Source organism: Vanacampus margaritifer, chromosome 7 (genome assembly GCF_051991255.1).
Source record: "Vanacampus margaritifer isolate UIUO_Vmar chromosome 7, RoL_Vmar_1.0, whole genome shotgun sequence".
Classification (NCBI taxonomy): domain Eukaryota; kingdom Metazoa; phylum Chordata; class Actinopteri; order Syngnathiformes; family Syngnathidae; genus Vanacampus; species Vanacampus margaritifer.
This window is the reverse complement of record NC_135438.1, coordinates 21,159,555-21,172,096: the sequence shown is the minus strand read 5'-3', so window position 1 is coordinate 21,172,096 and position 12,542 is coordinate 21,159,555. Positions and strand designations below refer to the sequence as shown.

At 38.0% G+C, this 12,542-nt stretch overlaps 1 protein-coding gene across 1 annotated transcript; it reads right to left on the bottom strand.

Annotated features, from left to right (window-relative positions):
* Positions 1-1,294: 1,294 nt before the first annotated feature.
* On the bottom strand, positions 1,295-8,329 carry LOC144055013 (nocturnin-like). Its single transcript, XM_077570558.1, has 5 exons — positions 8,185-8,329; positions 5,730-5,884; positions 5,481-5,646; positions 3,722-4,053; positions 1,295-2,098 (listed from the first exon to the last, which is right to left on the bottom strand). The coding sequence occupies exons 1-5, from the start codon at positions 8,195-8,197 to the stop codon at positions 1,574-1,576; spliced, it is 1,191 nt and encodes a 396-aa protein (XP_077426684.1). The 5' UTR covers positions 8,198-8,329; the 3' UTR covers positions 1,295-1,573.
* Between the last annotated feature and the right edge of the window lie 4,213 nt (positions 8,330-12,542).

The window sequence follows — 12,542 nt, the reverse complement described above, 5'->3', positions numbered from 1 at the left end:
GTCCAAGAAAACCATTTTATTCATCTAGTTTTTGTCAACAAAAACTGTCAACGTTTTAGTCGAGAAAATAATTTAACCCCTGTATATTTTGTCAGATTATGTTGAACATTTCAGATCTAAAACTATTTCACATAAAATGTCTCTCTTTTTGAGAAACAACTTCAGACACAATTACAGTATATCAACAAGTGGCTACTATGGCTTTATGCTAGTACGAGCTAGTAAGATAGCCATCATTAGTTAGCGCTAGCGGTCAGTTAGATTAATGTTATTGTTGGAACGGTATAGCCGTTGGATTAATGTTACGTCATAACTGTAATTAAGTCTTCTTATTTTTTAACCTTTCATCGTGAATCCGCCTCCTATCTGTCCCACGTGTTGGTGCATGTTGCACTTGCTAGCTGCAAATTTGAAAAAGGAGTGTGTCACGTGACACTTTTGACAGTGACACAGAGACAATATTTTACAAAATTATATAATTTTCATCTTGTTTGTTCATGAACTAAAATGTCCATAAAATTTAGTCCAGTTTTTAAGTGAAGTACATTTTCGTCTTGGTATTCATTAGTTGACGAAAATGCATACTGATTTAGTCCCAGTTATTAATGAGGGTTTTAGTCTAGTCGAGTCTCGTTTTAAGTCCGGTGAAAAATAAGCGTTGATGAAATTATTTTTGTTTAGTTTACATTTACGAAATTAACATTAGTAGCTAGGCTAGTTCCTAGATTTACACAAGAATGGGGACAAATTATTTAAGGATCACCCCAAAACAATACTGAAGCCTAACCAGACTGTTGTTCACTAATTTTGTTCATTGTTCACTAAATAATGTAGTTTGTTTTATAACATTATTTATCATTTGTTTTACCATGATAGATAAATTGTATATTATTTCAGGCTGCTTGAGTTACCAGTAGTAACAAACTGTTCTTAACAAGTCATGTATATTAACTTTATTATTGTGAGCAAGTACAAATGACGGATTTTTAACTCTTACATGTCACCGTTTTTAAAAGAGGACATTTTGCTAGACTACTTAAAAAAATAAATAAACTGGTGAAAATTGAGACTATACCCACCTCTCCAGGGACCACTACACTGCTGTTTGTTAGCCTTTATTTGTCTAAATGTTTCACTGGTGAATGTATGGCCTGGAAGCACATAGTTTTCTTCTAAATTAGCCGTATAGTGCACAAACAATATCCTGCTGCAAGTGTAAACAACACAGGAAGCAAAAGCAGCAGCATTTGAACATAAGATAGGGGTGAAATGTAAACATATGGTACAAAATACAAATGGTCACAAAATGATGTTTATTTCAGTCAGTTCACTAGCAGCATGTTGCAGTTTCAATCCAATTTTGTCAGGATTTCATATCGGATGTAATGTGCATGTTCAGAGCACACTTGGAAGGTCGAGATCTGGAACCTAATGCAGGAAACGTCTAACACTGCGTCAAATTGCAGGAGGTAGACCACGAGGTTTATTTGCTTTCTTCCCTTCCTCGTTGTTGTTGCACAAGTTCACAGACCAACTAGGACGCTGTTTGTTGACACAATCTTGAGTTGCCAGCTCACTCGTCCTCCTTAAAGCTAAAGTCGCAAACCAGAGAGAGGTGATCTGAAGGGTAGCTGAAGGACGGAAGCCTGCTGGGGCCAATCTCTTTCTCCGACGGCAAATCCAAGACGGCGTCCACCCTCAGCGTGTCCTGACTGTACCAAATGTAGTCCAGAGTAGTGCAGCATTCCCCCGTCGGGCGAATCTTCCATGTCGTGTACTGCGGCTCCGTCAAACAATCTTGGCTGAGTTTCTTATAAGCCGAGTCCAAACCAAGAGAGGACGCCGCAAAACGACAGTACACCTCCTCGCTCGGGACTGCGTTGAAATCTCCGCAGATGATCAGAGGGATGTGGAAATTGGAACCAGCGGATGATTCCGCTGGCGCATGTTTCTGGACCACGTTTTGGACTTGGCGCAGGAGGTCCGAGCCCTGGGCGCTGCGGAGCCACTCCCAGCCCGAGCGGGCCTTTAGGTGAGTCACGGCGACGCACACGCGCCTCCTTGTGCTTCGACAACCAAGCATCATCACCAAAGCAACCTGAGATCAAAAGAGCAACGTGTGAGAGATGATTTGCTGGCACGTAATGTAAATTGTGCCAAAAATGCAAAACACACATTTCTGAGCATCAGAGTTGCTGTGTATTTGGGGTGGGAATCTCGCCTGTCTCACAATTTTTCATTCTATTTTTTACATTTATTAAGTTTTGAATTGTAAGGAAAGTGCTTTTTTCCACAAAAACTCTGTGACGCACAACTGCTACTCTATGCGCCATTGACTCGCTAATGCTAATTAGAACGCTACTCGCGGCACATTTATCACTCAAAAGAACGGCTTTTCATACAAAAACGCTTCAGAAATGGATACAGTGAAGCATGTTAACTTTACTCACCGGCATATGCTGTTAATATACTGCACAAAAAAAAAAAAAAAATTATTGGCATAATGAGATTGTGACTTTTTTCTTCTACTATAATGTATGTGACTTTTTTCTTCTACTATAATGTGGCTACAATTTATCAGAATGTGTGGAACCACACTGCCCCTAAGTGGCCAAATTGTGTACAACATGAAGACGGTATAAAACAATTGAAATAAAATCGATTTTGGGACATTTTATATTGATTCTGAATCGTAGTAAATGAGAATTGCGATTTTTTTGGGCACACACCATCTGTTTATGTCGACAAAGGTATTCATTTTGGCCTCATTATGTGCCATCTTGTGGCTGCTTTTGCCAATTATAAACCTTTTAAATATGGAGGACCAAAACTGCCAATATTAAAAATAAAATGATTAATTAATAAATGAATAAAAGTGATAATAAAAACGGATATAAAAAATATAATTCAATCCTAAAAACAACAAAATATATATATCCCTAAAAAAATAAAAGTAAAAATAAATACAAAAATTATAAATAAATGTCAAAATACAAAAAAATATATATTTAAATTGAATTAAATATCAATTAATAAATAAAAACGCTCTGCTCTCACATTTATTTCCAGTATTTCATGCTGCAGACGCTCTGTCAGGTCAAAATGTTATTCAAATGAGGGGGCGGTCCTAAGCGCCATTGCAAACTGCCTTTCAATGGTTGAGTGAGCTGGTCGGCGAACAAGGAAGTTTCGCCGGCTTGCATGGAAAGCTCCAGCAATGGATGACTATGTTGTCCACTGTCACCACAACTTGTGACTTGAGTTGCTCGACAACAGGGCAGTTTGCAACAGCAGAGCCCAACCCAAAACACGCTTAGGACCGCCCCCTCATTTGAATAACATTTCGACCTGACAGAGCGTCTGCAGCATGAAAGAAATGTGAGAGCAGAGCGTTTTTATTGATTGAATGATATTTAATTCTATTTATATATTTATTTCGACATTTATTTTTATTTTTTGAATCTCGTTTTTTATTTGTACATGTAGTTATATATATATATATATATATATATATATATATATATATATATATATATATATATATATATATGTGTGTGTGTGTGTGTGTGTGTGTGTGTGTGTGTGTGTGTGTGTGTGTATGTTGTTTCCATATTTAATTTTTATTATTATTTTTGGGGAAGTTGTGGTCCTCCATATTTGAGGGGGTATCAATGACAGATGTACACGTGAGGCAGGGTGCCATCAAGAAGGTTGCACCCACCTGATTGGTTGGAATCATCATGGCAGACAGTTGTAAACTGACGCAATCCAAAAAGTCGAAGCGCGACTCGTCAAAGAAGAGCGCGCAGCCGTCAGGGCCGTTGTTGCCCTCCACATTCAGACACGGCGACCAGGGCTTGGGGCAGAACCTGCTGCCGTAACCCAGACGGGCCAGAACCGGCTGCAGGGTGTCAAAGTAGTGGTCCACTTCCTGCAGACACAGGACGTGAGGTCGGTAGGTGAGGATCTCATCTAAGATCAGGTATTTCCGTCGGGACCAGCTGAGGGCCTCCGGAGGACACAGCACAAAACTGTCGAGTCCTTCTCCGAGAGCTGAGAAGAAAGAGATGAGTGTGTCAGCGAATGTTGAGGTCTTCAGAGTCCGCAATGCCCGTCCGTCTAACTACACATCCAGAAAGTCATTCAGTCGTTCCCAAGCAGGTGTCGTAGCACAATGAAAGATCAGGTGTGCAGGATAGTAATTGGTGTGAACACTTTTGATTAATTGGCTACAAATCATTTCTTCTGCTATCTAAGCCAATGACATCTTCAATGACGGGCAGAAAAAATGTGATGGCAAAGGGTACATAATTAATCTAAAATAACACCCAGGTTTCTCACTTGTGATGAGAGGCTTAATGATAATTCTTGCAATTCAGTTGAAAGTCTTTCTCTGTGCGCCTCAGGACTGAATGACTCAATGACATCTGCCATCCAGGTTTTGATGTCTAAAATGCAGTTAAAAAGAGCATTCTTGTGTCATCAGGAGACACAGACATACAGCTGTGTAACAAATTAACCGAAATGTACTCTGTGCCTCCGTGTAGCAGCACCGAGAGGGAGCATATCGCTGGTGTCGGCCCGAAAGCTTGTACCGCCAAAATAGTCATTTTTCAAGAGAAAATTAACTTTAACCATTAACATTGTATCATCAAACAAGCCATTTGCAAAACATTAGCTTGGTAAATTATTTATGAAAATAAACACCCACATGTGTGGATTAAACATTGTAATAGGTTTTGGAAAAATATGAAATTTGCCAAACTGTGACATACGAGGTTTCAGCCAGATGTCAGCAATATATAAATAGAACAATAAAGGGCTTAAAATTGAACCTTGAGGCACACCGCACATACTGTGTTTTAATGTTAGTCATTATAGTGTACTTGTAGAGATAAGTATCGTTGATTTAATTATATCAAATTGCATACTTGGTATACACGTTTTCATTTTTTTGCAATTTTATGGACTGATGGTATTTTCTTGCTCTCTTCCTATTTTGGGAATTTTATGGATATTTTCTTAAAGAATTTTTCTGACTTTTGAATCAAATTTTTAATTTCTGCATTTTGTATTCAATTCTCTGACATTTTTGGCAATTACATGAACAATTTATGCTAATTTTCAGATTTTCCTCATAATTTTTGTACATTTAACAAATTAACACTTAAACTTATTAATCAACCTTTTGTCTCTTTTTCTTAAACATTTGGACTTACACTTTTTTTGAATTTAGATTGTTAATCCATTTGAAGAATGTTATCTAATAATATGTTTAAAACAATTAATAATAATAATAAATATTTTATTTTTATTTTAAAGAGATCCACACGAGAGACTAAAGAGACACATGTGGCTGCAGAGCCGCAGGTTGCAGACCCCTGGTCTATGCCCACCCCAAAAAATTGTTTTTTCCTAAAAACAGTAGAAACGTGTGACCAGAATTTGTGTCAACATGGTGTCCAACAGCTGTCCCCTACCTTGGGCCAGAATGTTCCACTGCATCACCCGGATGGTGCCGGCGTCGCCATTTGCACGTGGGATGAAAGTCCTGTGAAAGCGTGGCGGTTGATCACCAAGGGCCACATCGCACTGCCTCAGAACCTCGGCTGGATCGAGGGGACTCGACGGGGCCCCCGTTTTTTCCTGGAAGTCAAACAAAACAGATGCTGTAATTTCCAGTTTAGTCTTGTTTGTCCACGTTTAGAAGACAGACGAGTCAGAATCACCTGGCAGAAATCAGGGTCCAGGATTGTGTCCAGCGGCTGGTTGGGGTCCAAGTGGGTCAGAGGGAGAGGGACACGATGGCTGCTGGCGCCACTGCTGCTGAGAGTGTGAGCCAAGGCGCTGTACAGCCTGGTGGCCCCTCCACCCATTGGGTAACCTGGGAAGAAAAACAACATGCTGAAATGTCAGTCAATGTCAATAAAAAATAAAATAATCCATTTATCTAAATTGTCCATAGATGAGAATGTGTGAAGGCTTGTTTGTCTGTGATTTTCTTGTTAAACTTGTTCAATCCCAAATTACTGGAAAGAGTGTTTTAGTGGTAGTTTCCAGTTAGTCAGCGTGATCAAGAGCACGTTTCGTCATGACTCACAAGTTACCAGCTTTGTGGCAGAAAACAAAAAGAGTTGAGGTTTTAAATGTCAGAATTTGCACATGCGTGTGTTTGTGCTGCACCCAACCGAAGCATACGCTATCAAATAAATAGTGGATTAAACTCCTCTCCCTTGAAAACACAACAGCTTGACACTACAACTGGTCGACGTAAAGCCACTTAGTGGAAAATGACTGAAGTGCATAAGTTGAACAGCCAGACATTCACCACTGAAACCACCCCTCTAACTAGTGGAATACACTATAACACCAATTTGATTACTACTTAAAAATTTAGCTACAGTGCACATGAATTTAAAAGTTTTGTTGCACTACTTTAGTAATTCATAATTTTACTAATTTGGGTGATGGCAAAGGATGGTCACTTTAGGAACATTTTAATTTCTTGGTGACAAAAGAGTAACTGTTTGTGAACATATTTGCAACCTTTAACGAACCTTCCTGGAAACCCAATATTTGCTACGTTCGCAATCATTCACAAGCATCCACTGCTTTCAGTTCAATCAAGGCTCAACTTCGTTGTTGGGTTTCAACAGACAGTTAATGTTGTCAACACGTTAAAACGACACAGCAACAATGCCGTCACAACTATGAAAGAGCGAAAATAAGCCACAAAATAAAGATGCTTCACAATAAACAATTGAGAAAGCAAAAATATTTACCTCATTGGCCACATTCATTCAAAAGGAATAACGACTTAACAGAAAGCACAAGTTCCTTGTCGTCCACGTGTGCATCAATTAACAGTGCCCCTTAGTAACGTATGCTGGAACCAAAAGTACGTTCCCATTTTCAATAAAGTTTTAAATCCAAATTTGATTATTTTAGTATTATGACTTATTGAATATTTTAACATAAAAATAATGACTTTACTGTTCTTTTTCGACCAAATCAAAACTATGAAAATAATCAATAAAATAAATGAGAGTTGCCTTATACGGCAGCAACAATATGTGTGTCAAGCTGCTTGTTGATGCAGTGAAAAGTGAATAAAACACAGTTTATCGGGTCATCTTTCACCTGGGAGTAAATAGCGACTTTAGCCTCTCTGAGCAGATAGCAAAAACGGCACCTTATCGCACGGCATCAAACAGCGGACCCATTTTTGCACGAGTGTTTTTGTAACGTGGTCAAGAAGGAGTATAAAGGCTGGAAGCTGACTTCAAATCTGGCCATGGCAAATGGCAATGTTCACCTTGGGTAAGGACAAAAATGGGTGGGTGTAGAAACTGCAGCAAACCAACCAAATCATGTGAGGAAAAAGCTGAAAGCCATTTCTTCCATTAGTTACACTGATTTTAAATAAAACGGACTAATAATTAAACCCAATTACATTAAAATTGTTTTTTTGTTTTGTTTTTGTGCAAAATCAGTCATAACTTAATATTTGAAATTGTAACAAATAAGCATATGTTTATTCAATTAAAAATATTCAGTAGAATCATCTTCCATTCTAATTGTAACCACTGAAAATGTTGAGAAAAATGTATGTAAGTTTTCCTCTTTAATTACTTAGTTTTTTTCAATGCAACTGGTTTACTAGTATTTTCCAAGTCAACAATTTCAACATCTGAATGTTTACAAAGGAAACTAAAACATCCACAGGTTATTGTCGCAGGTCAACTAAAGCAATGTGGGTCATATTGATTGGCAGTTGACCTGCCAAAACCTGTTTTTGTTAATAAACCAGCAAACATTCAAAATTCTGTATACAATAAATAAGAGGAATGACACTGATTGTTAGATTTAAGAATATGTAATGCATAGCGTATATATAGATATAAATATTCAATTTTAGGCATTTACATTTATATCCTTCTTGGTGGTGTTATCAGTAGGCACAGAGTGAATTTAACCCGCTATCAAAGTACCAATATTGAAACTTTGCACAGTGCTGCCACATCTTGGAGCACCATGTTCAAACGCAAACAGCTGATTCATTCTACTGAACTCATTCTAAAACCATATTTAAGAAGGAAACATCCCACGTTGCTTTCTTTAAAGTAGAAAATAAATCATATAAAGCACAGTTTAAACACATCACAATAACAGCAATTGTCTTACTCATTGTCTCCATCACTCCGTCCACTGTGTGCTCAAGATTGTTCACTGGAGATAAAGATGATCGTTGAGAGCGATGTGACGCCCGCGAGTGTAAGCTGATATCTGACTTGGCTGCGCTTACCGGAGCCTATAAAACCTCGGGGGCGGGAGACGGATTAAGGAGGTCATGTGCTGGTGAGGAAGTGTGTGAGCACACTGCTGCTCTCTCACAACGCCCTGACGCAGACACATACATACACAATTGCAAGCACAGATTGTGTGCCACTTGTCGTCTCGGTAATTAAGTCCACATAAACACGGTAGAAACCGCGGGGTCCACACGAGCAGCCCATCTAAAAATAACTCACCAGTGATGAGACAATGTGAATTTCTAGGAGTTGAAAAATGTAAACACTGTCAGAGATTTAGAGGAATAAAATGTGGCATATTGATGTTTATGTTTCCTAATTATTGTGAGAAAATAAATATGGTGCCAGGATGCACTAGTTAGCCCCAATGGCAACATGAGTAGCCCAAACGTCTGTTCTAAAAACAGCTCACCAATGTTGGAACACTGTGACTTTACTCAAAGTATTAAAACAGAAGAAGAATGATAACATGGATTTATTTTGATTAATTAATGCATTCATTTTGCGTTAATTTAAAGTTTGTTTAATGCCACTATTTTTTTTTAACGCTCGATTAATGACCGCCCCTTACTTGCAAAGCCTGTACTGGGGGAATTCTAGTCACAATGCAGCAGACACGTCCATGTCAAAATTTCGCAGTAATAAATTAAATAATAATGCATATATTTGTGGGGACTGGGGTAAAGTTGTATTTTACCATTTTAAAAATGTGCAGAATTTCAAAAGTTACTTCATGTTAAAGATTAGATAGCTCTTAATATGAAAAGAAAAATGCACTGAGCTGACACGTTTTACAAATGCAATTATGCCATCTAGTGGCAAAAAAATGACCTAAACAAAAATCAATATCACACTCGTTTTTTACTTAAATGTTACCTCAATTTTAAGAATTATTATGAAATTACTGTATCAATGACTAAAAGATGCAGCCATATTTCTACTAGTTTAACATTTTTTCTACTTTTATGACAACAAGAAAAAAAATATTTTACTGTACATTTAGAACAGATAAGAAAATTTTGATTAATTGTGAGTTCACTATTGATGTCATGCAATTAATTACGATTAAATATTTTAATCGCCTGACACCCCTAATTTATTTACTTAATCTTAGCATGGTACACATTTCTTAGTGTACCAAATATTCTATATTTTGTTTCATAATAAAATAGATTGTGTTCAATGGGGGGAAAATGCTGTTTTCATTTAAATATTTCAAAAGAGCTGTAATTTAAATACCATGACCCCACAATATTTTTTACTTGTGGTTATCATACCATCAGAATCTAAAATCGGCCCACGCCTAGTGACACCTGGTATTAACATACATGCCAAAAGCTAACTGATTTGGACAATGGTTCGTTCAGCTGTCACCTAGCAACCACTATGTCAAGGGTGTGTGTGAATGCGTACCTCTTAAGAGTTAAGCAACAACTTCCCTTCATGCAGCAACGTCTCGTATTTGCGGTTTCGCAAGCGTCATTTCTCGCAATCTACTTATCCATCATAAGATGACAAGTACAGAATTCTGTGGAGACTGAGCAGCACAAAATGGAACATACGCACTTCTGCAAAACTGCCAAAATAATATAATTGGAGAAGTATTACGTGACATTAACATGACGGTTTATAGTTTTTTCCAAGTTATTTAAAAGCTGTATCCCGCTAAGGTATGCCGCTAGGAAGTGATAAAATTGCCTGATCAAATCATGAAATTTGATCAATCAAAACGAGATTTCAACTGTAGCAAGAGCAAATTCAGATTCTTTTATATTTTGAATTGTAAAAAAAAATCAGCCCATGATTACCAAGCAGTAAAATTCTTGAAAGACAGCAAGTTGGGGAATGTGTTTGCAAAGTTTTCATGCTCATTGCGAACGAGCGCTTATCAGAGCTAAAGCTGTGCTGCTAAATTCTGATAACAGAAGGCTGGTTTTCGTTATAAAGATTCCTAGAATAGACTGCAAATATGGTTACATTGCCATATTTTGCTGGCACCGGATGAATCTTCCCTGAGGGGATATCGTCTCGCGGTTGTGCTTTGACGTGATAGTAAAACACAACGCACGGTTCTTGTCTTGTGGCCTAGCAATGACTCATGTTTGTGTGTACACAAGACTCACGTGCGCACACAGCGGCTATTTCTCAACCACAAGTTACCACACGCAAGTGCAGTGAGTTAGTGTGGCAAACCTTCGTCTGCACACATTGGGGTTGGGGCTTTGTAGGCACATCAAGTGCTAAGTTGAGAAAACACGAGTAGGATTACGGTCTATCAACAGAGCGTGTGAATGAGCGAGTAGGACATTGACATTTCCATATTGGGAAAGGGCAATTGCCTCATAGCGTTACAGTGCACCGCTCACCATTATGTAGGTCATTTTGCATGCCAATTTCACCGGCATGTTTTTACTGAGAGCGATAAAATCAAGATTGTGTTATTTTGAGATGAACTCATTAACACTTAATGCAGCGTTGATGATTCAAAGGCCAGCTTCGAAAGACCGTGTCGCCCTAAATAGGGTTTTTTATATTAGGACATCAATTCAAGTCTAAGAGTGCAATGCTAAAAGCTGCGTGTAATGTTCTGTTATGAATCTCACTTAAACTTGTCACTTTATTCTCTGACCTCCTCCAGAACAAACTTCAACATAGAAGTCAGCCAGTTACCGGGAATAAAACATACATAGGTGGTCAATAGGGCTGAAAAAATATTATTATTATCAATCCATCTTTTTTTAATTTTTTTTTTTTAAATACCAGTCATCTGCATTGGGGTCAGAGGTGAACTGGAGCCTATCCCAGTTGACTTTAAGCAAGACACAAGGAACACGGGGCTGGTTGCTAGCCAATGGCAGGCCACATATAGATCAACAAACATTCACACGCAACATTCAACCCTACGGACAATTTAGAGCCTTAAGTGGACCTAATATGCATGATTTAAGGCATGGAAAATAAGATAAGATTCAAACCCACACCTCAGAACTGTGAGACAGGTGTACTAACCACTAGTGCACAATGCCAACGATGAAATTGTAAATATTGTCATTTAAATGCACAAAAATGTGCATGTGTCTTTCAACTGATAAAAACATTAGTTTTATATGTATATATATATATATATATATATAAACATTATTTACATGTGAAACTAATTATAAAGAATGTGAAATATAATAAAACTGCAGAGTACTTACATATAATTAGTAATAATCTAATCAGGTTTCAGACGCTAGATACTAAATACTTTCAACAACATAATACAAAACTGCCATCTTACCTGTTTTCTTTTTTCGGTTGCTTTATTGTCCCCTCATGTTGCTTTGCCTGCATGAGGTCCTTCAAGTTGTGACTGGAGTTACAGAAGTTCCAATGTGAGGACCCAGCTGTCAGCCTGTGTTGTTGCCAGCCAGGCTGCTTGCTTGACCCTGCAACTACATTGCAAGGTCATTTAAGGGAGAGAGATAGAGAGAGATTATTAATTCTGCCCCCTGCTGGATGTGAAATTGTTTTCAATGTAGCTAAGAATACATTTCTAAACAAATATGGAGTGCATGTGAGGCAGTTTGCAGATTGAACTGCAACTGACAAGGATTTACTGCGGCAGTATAGTGGTTAGTGGTAAGCACGTCTGTCTCCGAGTTGTGAGGTTCTGGGTTTGAATCTTTGCTCTGACCTTCCAGTGTATAATTTGCATGTTCTCCCCAAGCTTCCATGGGTTTTCTCCTGCTTCCTGCCACCAAATGTCTAAATGTAACCGTGAACGGTGTTTGTCCATATGTACCCTGTAATTAATAGCGACCAATCCAGTGTGTACCCTACCTCTCGACTAAAGTGAGAGGTTAGGAATCACCTGACACGCGCAAGTGGAAATTGATGGAATTAGTGTTGTAAATGTATAGTTCTACAGAGCATAGTATTTGTGTACTTAACACAATGATATCAGGGGGGGAAAAATATGTACTTATTTAAAAACAGGCTTTTATGGTTTTCAATATCAAAAGAAAAATGCACTGAGATGTCACCAGCTTCTTACAAATGCAATTATGCCATCACGTGGCAGATAATGAACAACATGAATCAATATCACACTCATTTTTTACAGTACAGTACATCTTTTTAATGTTAACTCAATTTAATATATGAAATTACTGTATCAATGACTAAAATATGCAGCCATATTTCTATTAGTTTAACATTTCCCCCCACTTTTACATAACAAGCATA

What these genes read in the sequence shown, in the direction of transcription:
- LOC144055013 (XM_077570558.1), bottom strand. An exon ending in TGGACCCTGATTTCTGCCAG is followed by an intron (nt 5,647 to 5,729) that starts GTGATTCTGACT and finishes TTTGACTTCCAG; the next exon opens with GAAAAAACGGGGGCCCCGTC. An exon ending in GTGGAACATTCTGGCCCAAG is followed by an intron (nt 4,054 to 5,480) that starts GTAGGGGACAGC and finishes CTTTCTTCTCAG; the next exon opens with CTCTCGGAGAAGGACTCGAC.